The sequence below is a fragment of the Odontesthes bonariensis genome, chromosome 18 (genome assembly GCF_027942865.1).
Source record: "Odontesthes bonariensis isolate fOdoBon6 chromosome 18, fOdoBon6.hap1, whole genome shotgun sequence".
NCBI lineage: Eukaryota > Metazoa > Chordata > Actinopteri > Atheriniformes > Atherinopsidae > Odontesthes > Odontesthes bonariensis.
In genome coordinates this window covers 31,387,089-31,404,795 of record NC_134523.1, presented here as the reverse complement: position 1 = coordinate 31,404,795, position 17,707 = coordinate 31,387,089, and the positions used below count along the sequence as shown (strand labels likewise).

The 17,707-nt window shown below is 45.4% G+C and overlaps 1 protein-coding gene across 3 annotated transcripts in view; it reads right to left on the bottom strand.

The window, feature by feature from the left end:
- LOC142367232 (uncharacterized) overlaps positions 1-17,707 on the bottom strand; it is a 34,235-nt gene that overhangs the window by 11,885 nt on the left and 4,643 nt on the right. For 2 of the 3 annotated variants that reach the window (XM_075449201.1, XM_075449203.1), the window contains exons 2-4: positions 3,266-3,782; positions 820-869; positions 457-590 (exon numbers count right to left, since the gene is read on the bottom strand). In XM_075449201.1, coding sequence (XP_075305316.1) covers positions 457-590; positions 820-869; positions 3,266-3,730 — 649 coding nt within the window. In that variant the 5' untranslated portion in view covers positions 3,731-3,782. Of the gene's footprint in view, positions 1-456; positions 591-819; positions 870-3,265; positions 3,783-4,918; positions 5,035-17,707 lie in introns of all 3 variants that reach the window. The other variant, XM_075449202.1, reaches the window with a different exon arrangement.

Genomic DNA, 17,707 nt, shown 5'->3' with positions numbered 1-17,707 from the left:
ACCTTCAAGATCTTCAGCAACCTTCAAGAGCCTCAGCAACCTTCAAGATCCTCAGCAACCTGCAATCTCATGCAACGAACAGGGAGTCTCTCCAAGGTCTTCATGATATGAGATGTCTAAGCCACAAAGCCATATGTTATGGACTTCTCTAAACCTACAGAACTTTTCACTAAACTTTTTGTACTTTTTGGCATTAAGACTCATCACAAATGTAACATCTCCAAACGGAGAAGATGAAACGCTAACACTGACATTTTATGCAATCTGGCAGCCTTTCCAGCCATTCATTGAGGAATAGAAACGAAGACCATAAAGGCATTTTATATGAGTGCACATCTTTCCACTGCATCCACACATCTGTACTGCTGTTAATGCTTGTGCTTTAAATGGAAAATAAATTAATCAATACATTTTGAATTAATAAAGTCTGATAGTATGAAACCAAACAGGACTTACTCTGGCTGGCCAGCAGGGCATTCAATGACTCAGCCCACTTTTCAAGCTCATCTCGACTGACCTTTGTCCTCCTGCCTTGGCCCACCTGACTCCACTGGCGCATGAAGAGCAGGCGAGACCTTCTCTCTGTGGCACTGTGGACCGGGTTCAGCACAGAACATGTGTCAAGGATTGGAGATCAGACCAAAAGATACTGCTATCATGAAAGCAAATACCAGGACATGGCGCAACAGTCTTCCAACAGTGAGACCTTAGCATCTTGATGTTCTTTCACCATCAAATGAATCCAAGTCCAAGGACAATGAGTGTACTTTATGTGAGAAAACATCCAACATCAACAGCTGAAAATAATAAAGGACTCACCTGTCTTTCTGCTCTGCATTGAACAGGTTGGAGTTGGAGGAATGAGGACTCTGAAACAGAAACCAGGATCAGTTTCTAGAAAAGAAGCTTTCATTATGAATGTGTCCAGCCTCTAAACTAAACCACAGCAGACAGCTGAGAGCCCGTAAACACTTCAGATTCAATAAGCAGACACATGGAAACCTTTGGAATCCTGTAAAAACACTTTTTACCACCTGCTCCCAATGCTAGTGGTTCGCTACATCCAAGGTTCCACTCCTGGCATTTATTCACCTCACCTCTGCTCATCAAAATAAGAGATTAGAGCATTATCCCTTCAAGAACTAACAGCAGAGATCATATTTCTCCAGTTTTAGCTTCTCTTCATTGGCTCCCTGTTAAATTCAGAATAGAATTTAAGATTCTTCTCCTCACATATAAAGCTCTTAATGACCGAGCTCCATCATATCTTAAAGATCTCATTGTAAGATATTTTCCTAACAGAGCACTTCGTTCCCAAACTGCAGGTTTACTTGAGGTTCCCAGAGTTTCTAAAAGTAGAATGGGAGGCAGAGCCTTCAGTTATCAGGCCCCTCTCTGTGGAACCAGCTGCCAGTTTGGGAGGCAGAGCCTTCAGTTATCAGGCCCCTCTCTGTGGAACCAGCTGCCAGTTTGGGAGGCAGAGCCTTCAGTTATCAGGCCCCTCTCTGTGGAACCAGCTGCCAGTTTGGGAGGCAGAGCCTTCAGTTATCAGGCCCCTCTCTGTGGAACCAGCTGCCAGTTTGGGAGGCAGAGCCTTCAGTTATCAGGCCCCTCTCTGTGGAACCAGCTGCCAGTTTGGGAGGCAGAGCCTTCAGTTATCAGGCCCCTCTCTGTGGAACCAGCTGCCAGTTTGGGAGGCAGAGCCTTCAGTTATCAGGCCCCTCTCTGTGGAACCAGCTGCCAGTTTGGGAGGCAGAGCCTTCAGTTATCAGGCCCCTCTCCGTGGAACCAGCTGCCAGTTTGGGAGGCAGAGCCTTCAGTTATCAGGCCCCTCTCTGTGGAACCAGCTGCCAGTTTGGGAGGCAGAGCCTTCAGTTATCAGGCCCCTCTCTGTGGAATAAGCTGCCAGTAAATTTCTGGGAAGCAGACACCCTTTCCACTTTTAAGATCAGGCTTAAAACTTTCCTTTCTGATAAAGCTTATAGTTAGGGATGGCTCAGGTGATCCTGAAACATCCCATAGTTAAGCTGCTATAGGCCCAGCCTGCTGGGGGGCCTCATCTGTCACACCTTTCCTCACTTTACTCTCTTTATGTATGTGTGACATTATTGTGGTCATTAACTCGTGTTTCCCTGTTCCAACAGATATCCTTTGAATGGTGTTACAGTGCTGCCGCCGCCGCGGCCCCCTTTCTGTCTTCTCAAACCCCAGCTGGTGGAGGCGGATGGCCACCCTTCCTGGTTCTGGTTCTGCCAGAGGTTTCTTCCTGTTCAAAGGGAGTCGTTTCTCTCCACAGTCGCCTCAGGCACGCTCAGGATGGGAGATTGGACCGAAAAAAAAAAAAAGTTTCAGTGCAATCTGTTGGTTTTCTTAGCAAGGAAATTGTTTTTGAATTGGCTCTATATGAACGAATTGGATTATTTTATGAATAATTATGATTATAATGAATTGAATTCCAATTGGCTTGAATTGGACTTACTATCTAAGTGCCTTGAGATGACATTTGTTGTATTTGGCGCTATATAAATAAAAATGAATTGAATTGAATTGAATTGGTAGAGCATCAATTTATTCAGTTAAAGCAATACTATGTAACATTTCTACCTTAAAATAACAGCTTGAAAAAAATTGTGCGGCTAGAATGAGTTGTAATATTACGATTGGCCTGTCTCCTATGCCCTTCGGGGGTCTGAGTTGGAAAAACCGCGCTATGTAACTTTGCTGGACCGGCCCGGGAGCTAAGCGGAAGTACTTCGACTTTCTGGCACACCTACCGCAAAAACAAATAGACCCCTCTCACGCTCCCAGGTACATTTGATTACTCTTACCTTCTCGGTCGACATAGCTTGCACCTTCTGACTCCTCGCCGGTTCGTCAACAAACGTGAAACGTGAAAGCGAAAGGGTGTTGTATTTACGACAGTGTAACCGTACATTACCTCCAAGCCTGTAGGGGGAGCTCCATAGTGGGCTTTTTGAGAAGTTACATTGTATTGCTTTAACTGATGATTCCCCCTTCTGAGGTACATGAAGAGGGAAGAGGCCTGAACAGCTCACTGAATGCCACATTTCCATATATATGAACCCAAAACAAAGTACCAGGGTTGTTTTTTGAGTTTTTGAGTTGTCACTTACTTCAGACACCTAAATATATGCTCTTAGGGACAGAAAAAAAAAAGGGATTTTTCCACGATTTTTCCCTTTAATATGGAGGATTTAAATCATGCTATTGTATAGTATCAATGGAAACTCAACTGTTGACCCACCTGCCCAAACAGACTCTTGAGGTGCAGCTTAGCGACTGACAGTTTGGGTCTGTGATGGGGCCTGTGCTGGGATTTGAAGGAGGACCCGTCATCCCTGTCCACACTCTCAGAGCTGCCCTGGCCGGGCGGAGCCAGCTGGCTGTCGCTGTAAGCCCTGAAGCCTTCACTCATCAGGCACACTCCGAGGCGGCTCTTGTCCAGTTTCCCCAGCTCGCTCAGGTTCTCTACGCTGATGCTATGCTCCTTGCTCAGCTCGTTCCTCCTCGTGTCAACAGAACTTGTTCTTGGCTCTTTGATGGTGGGAGTCATGCCAACTGCCTTTCCATCCAGCTCATCATCCTCCAGGTGAGGTGTGAAAGTGCCAGACTCCCGGCTCTTTCCACAGTCTGGCTTCTTCAGTGCCACCTTCTTCCATGGCAGGAAATCAAGATCCAGAAGGGATCCCTCAGAGCTGAATCTACGCATGGTCGTTCAGGAAGTGATGTATGCGTGATGGAGAAAGGTGCTAAAGGAAGTGCTGCAAAGCCCAGAAATATGACAAAGGGTTAAAAAGCATGCTTTCTGTGTCCACATAGAAATGTCATTATTTGCAGCAGTGTGTGAGGGTTCATCTCCCTTTCCACTTTTAAGACCAGGCTTAAAACTTTCCTTTCTGATAAAGCTTATAGTTAGGGATGGCTCAGGTGATCCTGAAACATCCCATAGTTAAGCTGCTATAGGCCCAGGCTGCTGGGGGGCCTCATCTGTCACACCTTTCCTCACTTTACTCTCTTTATGTATATGTGACATTATTGTGGTCATTAACTCGTGTTTCCCTGTTCCAACAGATATCCTTTGAATGGTGTTACAGTGTTTGTTGTCCCCTCTTTTCTGTCCTCTCAAACCCCAGCTGGTGGAGGCGGATGGCCACCCTTCCTGGTTCTGGTTCTGATGGCCACCCTTCCTGGTTCTGGTTCTGCCAGAGGTTTCTTCCTGTTCAAAGGGAGTCGTTTCTCTCCACAGTCGCCTCAGGCACGCTCAGGCCGGGAGATTGGACTGAAGACAAGTTTCAGTGCAATCTGTTGGTTTCCTTAGCTAGGAAACTGTTTTTGAATTGGTTTATGAATAAACTGGATTGTTTTGAGTTAATTATGATTACAATGAATTGAACTCCAATTGGCTTGAATTGGACTTTATTATCTAAGTGCCTTGAGATGACATTTGTTGTAATTTGGCGCTATATAAATAAAAATGAATTGAATTGAATCAAATCTGTGGATGAAGCCCAAACAGATGCATGCTGACTTCATTCATTAATTCCATTATCACATTAAAATGAAACAACCAAACAAGTAGAACAACAGGTAACAATCTGCCTTTCCACGTCAGACAGGCTTCCTCTCTGTCTGTTTTTAAATCTCATCTAAAAATCTCCCTGGCTTTTGACACGATGTGAGATGTTGAAATGTGAAATTGCTATTTTTAGTATTATTATTGTTTTAAATTATATTGCTGTTTTGTGCCTTTTAATTTATTCTTGTATTTTATTCTTTTAAATTTCTTTGTTTTTATTTTTGTACAGCACTTTGGTCAACTGATGTTGTTGTAAAGTGCTTTATAAATAAAATTGGATTGGATTGGAACATCTACGATGTACAGTAGACCAATACATGCCCATGCACGGGAAACTTCAGCATAGCCGACCCAAAAGGTGGTACTTAAGGGCTCCATCTGCACTTCTGTCCCAGTTGGTTGGAACGTGGAGATCAGGGGCTGTATTCCCAGGAGTACTATCAAAAAGAAAACCATTATTTAAAAATAAGGCACATTCAGAATGTGGGACTGAAAAGCCAAAAGAGTGAAATGAATGGGCCCAACTGTAGAATTTAAGAGCTGACATAATATCAGAGCCGAGTCCAGCATTTAACATGAACACTTGTGAGCTTGGCATACAGGCTGCCATCATTCCTCAGGGCTGTACACTTACATAGCTGACTTAAAGGACCGTTACCAAGAATTACATATGCGCACCTTTTTAAACCCTGTTCATGAATAGCTATTGAACCTTAAATTAGAAATGGAACAGGAGTAGAAGTCTAATTGTAAAACAAGAAAAGAGCCCATCAGGCCACCACAGCTGGATCACTTGGATGTTTCTAGTTACAGCTTTGAAATCATTTACAAGCCATCGAAAATAGTTGGAAATGTACATGCTGCTCATTGGTCTATTGTTTGATATCCTTTATCTTTATTTCTAGCAACAGTGGAAAACAGCTCTGCTTTCACCATTTTCTCTCATTGCCAGCCAGTGTGTCCAAGCAGCAGCACAGTTATCATGTAAAACTACCACACATCAGCGAACATACCAGCTGACTTCCATCAGCTCATTATATGAAGAGTCCTCCCTGCTGCCCTTCTGCAGAAAGTCTTCATGATGGCGTCACGCCCTCATTGAGTTGTGGGAGATAGAAGGGCATCTCTAATGAGATGGATCACAAACACTCTCTGCCTGGTCTATTCTAGAGGAATTTATCATCTCTCCATTCTTCCATCCATCCATTTTCTATACCCGCTGAATCCGTCGGTCGGGTCGGGGGGGGGCTGGAGCCTATCCCAGCAGTCATCGGGCGAGAGGCAGGGTACACCCTGGACAGGCCACCAGTCCATCACAGGGCCACATAGAGACAAACCACACAAACAACCATACACACTCACTCCTAAGGACAATTTTAGAGACACCATTTAACCTAACATGCATGTTTTTGGACAGTGGGAGGAAGCCGGAGTACCCGGAGAGAACCCACGCATACACGGGGAGAACATGCAGACTCCACACAGAAAGGCCCCAGCTGGGTGTTGAACCTGGAACCTTCTCAGATTACCAACACATGACATGTCACACCGTCTCATTATTTACGGAACAAAAACTGAGAACGCGAAGCAGTGAGTGGAAAACTATGTGAACCCTTTCTGCTTCCACAGGAACTCAGAGGGTCAGTAGCAGCCAGCTGCTGATCAATGCTCTGATTAACTGATCATCAGTCAGTGTGAGCAGCTCTATAAAAGCAGAAGTTCTGCAGCATTCAGGTGTGTGTTAACACCATGCCAAGGAGGAAAGACATCAGCAGTGATCCCAGAGAAGCAGCTGCTGCTGCCCATCAACCTGGGAAGGGTTAAAGGGCCATTTCCAAACTATCTGGAGTCCATCGTTCTACAGAGAGAAAGATTATTCACAGGTGGAAAACATTCAGGAGAGCTGTCAATCTGCCCAGGAGTGGACGTCCCAGCAAGGTCACCCCAAGGTCACCCCAAGGTCAGAAACCCAAGAGCTGCATCTCAGAGTTAGCATGTTAAAGGTTAAAGGTCAGAAACCCAAGAGCTGCATCTCAGAGTTAGCATGTTAAAGGTTAAAGGTCAGAAACCCAAGAGCTGCATCTCAGAGTTAGCATGTTAAAGGTTAAAGGTCACCCCAAGGTCAGAAACCCAAGAGCTACATCTCAGACTCTTTAGGCCTCTGTTAGCATGTTAAAGGTTAAAGGTCACCCCAAGGTCAGAAACCCAAGAGCTACATCTCAGACTCTGCAGGCCTCAGTTAGCATGTTAAAGGTTAAAGGTCACCCCAAGGTCAGAAACCCAAGAGCTGCATCTCAGACTCTGCAGGCCTCAGTTAGCATGTTAAAGGTTAAAGGTCACCCCAAGGTCAGAAACCCAAGAGCTGCATCTCAGACTCTGCAGGCCTCAGTTAGCATGTTAAAGGTTAAAGGTCACTCCAAGGTCAGAAACCCAAGAGCTACATCTCAGACTCTGCGGGCCTCAGTTAGCATGTTAAAGGTTAAAGGTCACCCCAAGGTCAGAAACCCAAGAGCTGCATCTCAGACTCTGCAGGCCTCCGTTAGCATGTTAAAGGTTAAAGGTCACTCCAAGGTCAGAAACCCAAGAGCTACATCTCAGACTCTGCAGGCCTCAGTTAGCATGTTAAAGGTTAAAGGTCACCCCAAGGTTAAAAACCCAAGAGCTACATCTCAGACTCTGCAGGCCTCAGTTAGCATGTTAAAGGTTAAAGGTCACCCCAAGGTTAAAAACCCAAGAGCTACATCTCAGACTCTGCAGGTCTCAGTTAGCATGTTAAAGGTTAAAGGTCACCCCAAGGTCAGAAACCCAAGAGCTGCATCTCAGACTCTGCAGGCCTCCGTTAGCATGTTAAAGGTTAAAGGTCACTCCAAGGTCAGAAACCCAAGAGCTACATCTCAGACTCTGCAGGCCTCAGTTAGCATGTTAAAGGTTAAAGGTCACCCCAAGGTTAAAAACCCAAGAGCTACATCTCAGACTCTGCAGGCCTCAGTTAGCATGTTAAAGGTTAAAGGTCACCCCAAGGTTAAAAACCCAAGAGCTACATCTCAGACTCTGCAGGTCTCAGTTAGCATGTTAAAGGTTAAAGGTCACCCCAAGGTCAGAAACCCAAGAGCTAAATCTCAGACTCTGCAGGCCTCAGTTAGCATGTTAAAGGTTAAAGGTCACCCCAAGGTCAGAAACCCAAGAGCTGCATCTCAGACTCTGCAGGCCTCAGTTTGCATGTTAAAGGTTAAAGGTCACCCCAAGGCCAGAAACCCAAGAGCTACATCTCAGACTCTGCAGGCCTCAGTTAGCATGTTAAAGGTTAAAGGTCACTCCAAGGTCAGAAACCCAAGAGCTACATCTCAGACTCTGCAGGCCTCAGTTAGCATGTTAAAGGTTAAAGGTCACCCCAAGGTCAAAAACCCAAGAGCTGCATTTCAGACTGCAGGCCTAAGTTTGCATGTTAAAGGTTAAAGGTCACCCCAAGGTCAGAAACCCAAGAGCTACATCTGTTGTGGAGAAAATGAGTCGAATCACGCGTTGGTCAGCCGTCCATTGGGGAGTTTATTGAACTAATTGAGGATGAGCCAACTCGAATGTTGGTGGACACTGGAGCCACCTACACTTGTGTAAGTCAACATTATGCCACACACCTCCCCATGTCAAATAAATTTATTGAGACAATAGGATTCTCGGGAATTAAGCAGCTAGTACAAATGACCGCCCCCGTGCGCATCTCCACAGGGGAAAATGAAATCAGGATGCCAATCGGGGTATCTTATCAGACTCCCCTTAACTTGTTGGGGAGGGATGCCCTATGCAAACTAAAAATTAAGATTTGGTGTTCACCGCAAGGCATAATCTTGGATAAAAGAGGTCTGGAGTTTCCAGAGTCGACACAGGCAGACACAGCAAGAATCTATTGGTTGGGAGACATTTCTGAGCCAGTAACAGTGGCTTGGAACAAATGGGAAAAATACATTCAAGTCCAGTGCCCTAAAACAAGGAAACCCACGCTCGATTATCATTGTACAATGTATTATGATGTTTCAAAAAGTGGAGAGTTCGAAGAGCCATGGGACAAACAAACAGAACATTCTGAGATAAATTTGACAACTCAATACATTATCATTGGAGAACAAGGGGCAGCCATGAATGTGGAATCAAATGCATTTATTTCAAAATGGTACAATGTGCCAGAATCTGCTCCACATGTTACTTTGTTGGTGAATGAGAATTTCAAAGCAAAGGATGTGGGGCCCATGATGAAAACAGCGTTAGGAGTAAAGTGGGAGCAAACAGAGAATCAGTTAATTTTCCAATCACAGGATACCACAATGATTAAAATCCTATGCAGCGTATCAGCATTGGCGAAACCGCAGGCTGTTATGGCATTGGCGAACCAATCAGTCCAGACAGCAAAGCAAAGTGAGACAGAAAGGGTTGAGAGTGATCTGTTGAAAGAAATGATAGCTCATGTCCCAAACCAAGTGTGGTCTAAGAATGAGGCCGATGTTGGTTTGGTGAAATCTGCTAATCCAGTGAAAGTAGAATTGAGACCTAATGTTAAACTTCCTAATCGTCCTCAGTATCCACTCAAGCCAGAAGCAGAAGAGGGGGTAAGTGGGACAGTAGAAGGTTTTGTAGGAAAAGGAGTGTTGGTTGAGACAGTCAGTGCGTGTAATACTCCAATATTTCCAGTCCTGAAGGCAGACAAATCTAAATACAGGTTAGCACATGACTTGCGCATGATAAACGCGATTGTGGAAGATTGGCCAGCAGAAGTGCCAAATCCATACACACTCCTCACCAACGTGCCTCCTGATGCAAAGTTTTTCACAGTAATCGATTTATGTTCTGCATTTTTCAGCGTTCCTCTAGCTGAGGAATCCCAGTATTTGTTCGCATTCACATACAGAGGTAAGAAGTACACTTACACCAGACTTCCTCAAGGGTTTAAACACAGCCCTCATGTGTTTAACCAGGTCCTTGGACAGGACCTAGAGGGCCTCGCATTGAACGGTACCCTACTACGCTATGTTGATGATCTCTTGCTATGCTCACCAACACTTGAGGCGTGTCATCAGGACTGTATGAAGATCCTTGAGAGGCTGGCAGAGGGAGGGTACAAAGTTTCTAAATCAAAACTGCAGTATTGTCAACCCAAAGTAGATTATCTGGGGAGGGTAATCTCGCAGGGAACGATTGCTATTTCCCCAACACACTTGGAGGGAGTAAGTAAAGCACCATGTCCAAAAACAATTGAGGAAATGATGATCTTTTTGGGGATGACAGGTTTCAGTGCAGATTGGATAGAAGATTATGCAATTAAATGCGCTCCCTTGAGAGGGATCATGAAACAATCCAAAGACCAAGGTTGAAAGCACCACTGGAGTGGACCAGCGAGGCTAAGTTAGCCTTCGAAAGTTTGAAACAGGATTTGCAAAAAGCACCAACACTGGCAATACCAGACTATGAGAAGCCATTTTTCTTATATGTCTCGAACAGACACAACATGTACGCTTCTGCAGTGCTGATGCAGGAAACGTGTAGTAGTCGAAGAAAACAAGCCATTGCTTATTACAGTACAAAATTGGATAATGTTGTACAAGGCTGGCCACCGTGTTATCAAGGGTTGGCCGCAGTGCAGTATGCTTATGAGAAAGCATCCACAATAACAATGGGGTATCCAGTCAACATCATGACACACCATAACATCTCAGAACTAATAAATCAGGGAAAGTATGTTGTGACTCAGACAGGATGTTTGCAGTTTATGCATCTGTTGACATATCCGGATGTGAGAATACAGAAGTGTACTACATTGAATCCGGCAGATGTCATTCCACTCGAGTTTGAAGGAGAACCACATGAGTGTGTAGCAAAAACTATGAGATATACCAAATTGAGACCTGATTTAGAAGCAACTCCGCTTGGGCGGGCTGATGTCACCTACTTTGTGGATGGTTCATGTTTCAGAGATCATTTGGGTAATCATGCAGGTTTTGCAGTGGTGAAGCAGGAAGGCGGAGACTTTGTGACGGTGAAGGCTGAGAAGCGTGAACAGCCATGTTCGGCACAGTTGGCTGAACTGAAGGCATTAACGGAAGCATGTCGACTGGCGAAGGGTAAGGTTGCAAATGTGTACACAGATTCTGCATATGCTCATGATATTTGCTATTTGTTTGGAGCAGTTTGGAAGCAGAGAGGGTTCAGAAGGGCAGACGGGAGTCCAGTGCGACATGAGGTCCAAGTGAGGGAGCTGATTGCAGCCATGATGCTCCCCTCGAAACTGGCAGTGATAAAGTGTCAGGCACATCGGAAAGGTAACGAGATGGTCAGTAAAGGTAATAACGCGGCTGATGAAGCAGCGAAAGTAGCATCAGGATGCCACGTGGCTGTTTTGGCACCAATGGTGTCACTGGAGCCAGTTGTCATGCCAGAAGACATCATTCTAATGCAACAGGAAGCAGGGGTGGGGGAGCACAATGTCTGGACGCGGAGAGGTGCCACAAAGAACGAGAAGGGATTGTGGAGATCACATGATGGTCTCCTGGTGGCACCGGTGGCTCTGCTGACAATGCTGATCTCTGATGTTCACAGTGTGTATCACTGTGCCAGGGGAGAGGTAGTGAAAAAGGTAAAACAACAAGGTTATTGGTCACCATACATGCATGCAATGGTTGATGAAGTGTTGGGTCAATGTGAAATCTGTGCACAGAACAATGTGCGAAAGGGTGTGAAGACACCAGTGGGACACATTCCGGTGCCAGAAGGACCCTTTAAGTCATTGGTCATAGACTATGTGGACATGATTAAAACAGTACAAGGGAAAAGGTACATGCTAGTGGTGATTGATCGTTTCAGCCGATGGGTCGAAGCAACTCCATCCAAGGATTTGGGAGCAGAGACGGTCGTGAAGTTTTTGGTAAGAGAAGTGATTCCTCGGTTTGGCATTCCAGCAGAGATTAGCTCAGATAACGGCTCAGCATTTGTTCAGAAGGTTGCGAAAGGCATTCTGCAGCAGCTGCGCATCAAGCAGCGCTGTGGGGCCGTTTATCACCCACAAAGTCAAGGGATGGTTGAGAGAATCAATGGAACTTTGAAAGTGAAATTGAATAAAATCTGTGCTTCAACTAAACTAAACTGGGTAGATGCTTTGCCGCTTGCACTAATGAGCTATCGTATGCAGACTCATAGAGTCATGCACCTAACACCGCATGAAATGCTAACGGGTCGACCCATGCCGGCACCGCAGTTGAGAGGTCCATTTAAAGGGCCCCCACTTGAGCAGTTGCAAACAGAGTTGAAAGCTTACATGAGGCAACTGACTGCAATCCACAGAACAATCTATCTACAGGAAAAGTCCAGAGACGTGAGTCTCGTACAGCCGGTTGAGAGACCAGTGGTGCCGGGCGACCAGGTGTACATCAAAGTATTCCGAAGGAAGTAGCACGAGCCAAGACGAGAAGGACCGTACGCAGTGGTGCGAGCAACGCCGACGGCAGTTCAAGTGGAAGGTAGCAACACATGGTACCATTTGAATCACCGCACAAAGGTTCGGGCTAAAGGCACAGACGGAGTTAAGCCCGAGGGGAAGGATGAACGAAAAGAAGAGGTTAAGATTTCTGACACTGTGAGCATCCAGGTGTGGGTGTTGGCCGACAGCATGGGCTCAGGAGAACGAAGCCTGGAGATGTTGGACGGGATCCCGCAAACAGGAGAGGCTGGAAGGGTCCCGTGATGAAGCCACCCCGCAGGGAAGTAGCCAGCCTGGGTCAGATGAGTATGATGCAACAATTCACACCCACTCAGACCATGCCACGCCACAAACTTTGCCAGCAATACACACTAGAGCTAGTCGTGAAAAGGTATCTGCTAAGCTTGAATTTAAGTTCATGGAATAAACGATTTGAGGAAGTGTGGATCATGGGTCCGGTGGAGGAGATGACCAAATCACCGCCTCCGGACGCTACAACGAAGGGACAATCTGGGAAGATCAGGGTGTCCTCGGGCCAGAAAGGAGTTGTTCATAATGGTGGTAAGAATAGGAAGATGTCTCGTGAAAATCTAGGGGGACTTGATGCCATTAGCACTACAGGACGGAATAATCATGTTAATCCAAGAACATATGGAGGGTACATGCACAGGAAGAGACAGGAAAACAGTGTAAGTGTGGAAGATGGTTTGTGGGGGAAGGCAGCACAGAATATGTGGTATAGGTGGGCATGGTACACTACGAGAGAACTAACGGCGACGGAGTGCCTCATATGCGCAGACGCTCCAGGGGCATTGCCTGTTGTTGTTCCAGAGCCACACACCTTCAGGGACTGTGCAGTGGTTCAGCGACGGGAATGCAGAGAAGGTAGGTTTACACCTCAGAAGGATAAATGGTTATTGTTTGAGCTTCCGATGTGTGGGATTAAGTGAAGATTGATGTTTGGGGCAAATAAATTACAGGACTTTTTCAAAAAAGGGAGGGGCCACAAATTGGAGTCGTCCTGTGCTGAATTTAATCTTAGTATAACACAGGATGGGCCGCCGACTGATTACAGAGTAGATTACGATGGTGAGTTTGAATGCTTTACGAGTGGTGGATTTACTAATGACAGTGGAACTCACGTAGGTAACACTACCGTTAAATGCAACGTCACATGGGTTTTATCTTGGTTTCCACATGCAAATATGAAACCAATATTTATCAGGAAACCTGTGTGGTATGAAAATCCGGTTCCTTTGGATCAAAAATGTGAGGATATAGAAATGACAATTCCGACTCTCTACCTGTTTGGGGATCAGACACACCCAATAGCTGATAGCTATTGGATGTGTGGAGAGGACGTTTTGTTAAACGTGTTACCCAACAGGTGGATAGGTCTTTGGGCACTGGTGAGGAGGAAGACATCAGTTGTGTTAGTGTAGGACAAGGTAAACGGGATGCAAGGTTTGGATGTGGAAGAAGGGAGAGTTAAAAGATCTAGTGATGGCTACATCAGGGATAAGCACGTTTACTTGGATGCAACAGGGGAGCCGGGAGGGATTCCTTTTGAGCTCAAAGCACGCAGTGAGATCGCAGCTGGATTTGAGTCTATTTTGCCGTGGATCATATTTAACAAAATGGTGAGTGGATTAATTACATATAATACAACCAACAGAGGATTCGTGACTACACGAGTGAAGGGTTTGCAGGCTTTGGAGAACAACTACATGAGACGAGTATGATGGCTTGGTAGAACAGACAGGCTTTGGATTGGATATTAGCGGAGAAAGGTGGCGTTTGCCAGATGGTTGGGGAAAAATGTTGTACATTTATACCCGGGAACACTGCAGCTGATGGTACGTTTACAACGGCCATGAAAAAGATCAGGGAGCTGAAAGAGGAGCTGAAGAGTAATGCTGGTGGTAGTGAAGGGTGGTGGACTGGTCTGGATGGGATTTTGGGAGAGTGGGGAGCGATGGCAGTGAAGGCGGGATTAGCTATACAGTGAACCCTCGCTATAACGCGGTTCACCTTTCACGGTCTCGCTGCTTCACGGATTTGCATCGTGCATTGTGTTCTGCATTCTGATTGGCTAAACAGTCTCTCCGCTTCTTCTCTACCTGTGTGTCAATAACGTTGCAGTTTAAAATATACACGTACACGTTCATTACAGTTCTCAAACATAATCGATGGTGGCATGTCGGTATATAAGAATCTTTTTGCCCAGAAGAAAAAAGAGCGACAACAACTACCGATAACTATGTTCTTCTCTCGAAAAAACACACCTGCACCGCGGGCTTTAGAAGAAAAAAAACGCTACAGAGCGGAGTCAGGATGCAGCAGCTCAGTCAGAAGAGCAGTGAAATACATGTGAGTCACTATTTGTCCCACTGTACTGTACTTTGTATTTTTTTCAAAATCATTTTTCATTTTCTCCCGTTCTAATCCAATGACTCGGGTCACGGTGGGGCGGTGCTGATCTCCGCAATTTGAAGCCTTCAGTTCGTATTGATGATGAAAATTATTATTTTACAGTAGGCTACAGTAGTTATTTGTAAAAAAAAAAAAAAAAACAACATTTATACAGTACTTTTATTTGTTAAACAAATGCTTGGGCCTGTAAAACGGTTTTGTTCTTTGGTTTCAATGCATTATGCAGTATTTCATTGTATAATAATTGTAAAAAAAAAAAAGGTTTCTACTTCACGGATTTCGCCTATCACGGGTTCTTTTTGGAACGTAACCCCCGCGAAAAACGAGGGTTCACTGTATTGTCAATATTCATAATGGTCGCCCTATTGGTGTGTTGCATTATACCCATTCTGAGAAGGTGGTTGCTGCAAGTGATATTCAAACGGAGTATGGAACAAACCAGGAGGCAGATGACTATGCGAGACCAGGTCTGAGGACCAACGCATGGAAGAGCTGGTCAACGAATGAAGGTTATCAACGGACGGTTCACAAGATTCTTTCCTCGAGTGTGGAACCAAGTATAGTCGGACAGGGAGAAGAGATGCTGAAGATCTCTTTGATTGGGAGTGACGTACTGGCGACCTCTCCTCCCAGAGTTAGCTTAGCAGTTCCAGACCCAGCCGGACGGATGGTCGGCCAGAAGCAGACGACACCAGAGTACGGGAGATGGGACGGGACTGGAAGAGCTGCATTACATTGCATTTTATTATTATTTGTTGTGTGATAATCCATAATTTTATGTATTGTACTTGGTACAAAACTGTGATTAATTGATTTGAAGGTGATGTATTCAGTCTATGTGTATTATCAATCAGAACTGATCACTAATATGTCCATTGCCAGTGTGTTAGTCAACTGTTCGGAGTGCGACCTTGGTAAAGTGGTCGGTCGCCAAGTGGGGGGGGCCGTAGGTGAGTTTTCCCAAGATAAGGACATGAGTTACGAAAGTAGCAGCCGGTGGGTTTTTCGCTCCTATGCACTGCGAACAGTGGACAAGTGTGATGGCAATGTAAGACTTGTAGTGTTGTTGAATTCAATATTGTTTAATTTAATTTAATCATTTAATGTGATTCGAGTACACATATATATATTCCTTTTCATTTATTCAAAATGGTCCCGTTGATTGATATTGTAGAATTATTAGGATGATTTAGTGTTGATTATGTTAATTAATTCTTAATTAACTATGTGGGATGATTTTCTTTCATTTTAGATTATTTCTTTATTAAATCACTGATAAGTGATTTCAGGGGGGACTATGTGGGAGAAGGATGTCATGACTTCTGGCCTAGTTACATCCTGTGCCTTGTTGACTGGTTCATATGAATATTGTTGATAGTTAGAATGAGCGTGTTTATGATAAACTGCGAAAGCTAGGCGCCTCCAGAGAGGGCCACGTACACTTGTTATGATAAAACTGTATAAAAGGGTGTCACAAGATGAGCTCGTCGGACATTTTGTACATTCTATATGCATATTTGCTGTGACAGTTTGTTCAATAAACTCCCCAATGGACGGCTGACCAACGCGTGATTCGACTCATTTTCTCCACAACACATCTCAGACTCTGCAGGCCTCAGTTAGCATGTTAAAGGTTAAAGGTCACTCCAAGGTCAGAAACCCAAGAGCTACATCTCAGACTCTGCAGGCCTCAGTTAGCATGTTAAAGGTTAAAGATCACCCCAAGGTCAGAAACCCAAGAACTACATCTCAGACTCTGCAGGCCTCAGTTAGCATGTTAAAGGTTAAAGGTCACCCCAAGGTCAAAAACCCAAGAGTTACATCTCAGACTCTACAGGCCTCAGTTAGCATGTTAAAGGTTAAAGGTCACCCCAAGGTCAGAAACCCAAGAGCTACATCTCAGACTCTACGGGCCTCAGTTAGCATGTTAAAGGTTAAAGTTCACCCCAAGGTCAGAAACCCAAGAGCTACATCTCAGACTCTACGGGCCTCAGTTAGCATGTTAAAGGTTAAAGTTCACCCCAAGGTCAGAAACCCAAGAGCTACATCTCAGACTCTACAGGCCTCAGTTAGCATGTTAAAGGTCACCCCAAGGTCAGAAACCCAAGAGCTACATCTCAGACTCTGCGGGCCTCAGTTAGCATGTTAAAGGTTAAAGGTCACCCCAAGGTCAGAAACCCAAGAGCTACATCTCAGTTAGCATGTTAAAGGTTAAAGGTCACCCAAGGTCAAAAAACCAAGAGCTACATCTCAGTTAGCATGTTAAAGGTTAAAGGTCACCCCAAGGTCAGACAGTGCAATACTCAGAGAAACTTTGAAAAACTCAACAGTGAGTCCACCATGAACTCCTCTGGATACCAAAGTGTTCTGCAGTCAGATGTGAGGCCGTCTGTCTGACAGCTAAAGCTGGGCTGAGACTGGCTCATCAGCAGGACAATGATCCCAAACACATCTACAGCTGAATGTGGGAAGAAGAGAAGAATCAAGGTGTTGCAATGGTCCAGTCAGAGTCCAGACCTCAGCCTGACTGAGATGCTGTGCAGAAACCAAACCTGCAAACCTCAATGAGCTGACGCAGCGCTGGAAAGAAGAGTGGGCCGAGATTCCTCCTCAACCATGAGAGAGACTGAGAATGTCCCACAGGAAACCAGCTGCTGGATCAGGGGTTCACTTAGTTTCTCACTCACTGCTGCTACCAGCTGCTGGATCAGGGGTTCACTTAGTTTCTCACTGCTGCTACCAGCTGCTGGATCAGGGGTTCACTTAGTTTCTGACTCACTGCCGCTACCAGCTGCTGGATCAGGGGATCACTTAGTTTCTCACTCACTGCTGCTACCAGCTGCTGGATCAGGGGTTCACTTAGTTTCTCACTCACTGCTGCTACCAGCTGCTGGATCAGGGGTTCACTTAGTTTCTCACTCATTGCTGCTACCAGCTGCTGGATCAGGGGTTCACTTAGTTTCTCACACACTGCTGCTACCAGCTGCTGGATCAGGGGTTCACTTAGTTTCTGACTCACTGCCGCTACCAGCTCCTGGATCAGGGGATCACTTAGTTTCTCACTCACTGCTGCTACCAGCTGCTGGATCAGGGGTTCACTTAGTTTCTCACTCACTGCTGCTACCGGCAGCTGGATCAGGGGTTCACTTAGTTTCTCACTCACTGCTGCTACCGGCTGCTGGATCAGGGGTTCACTTAGTTTCTGACTCACTGCC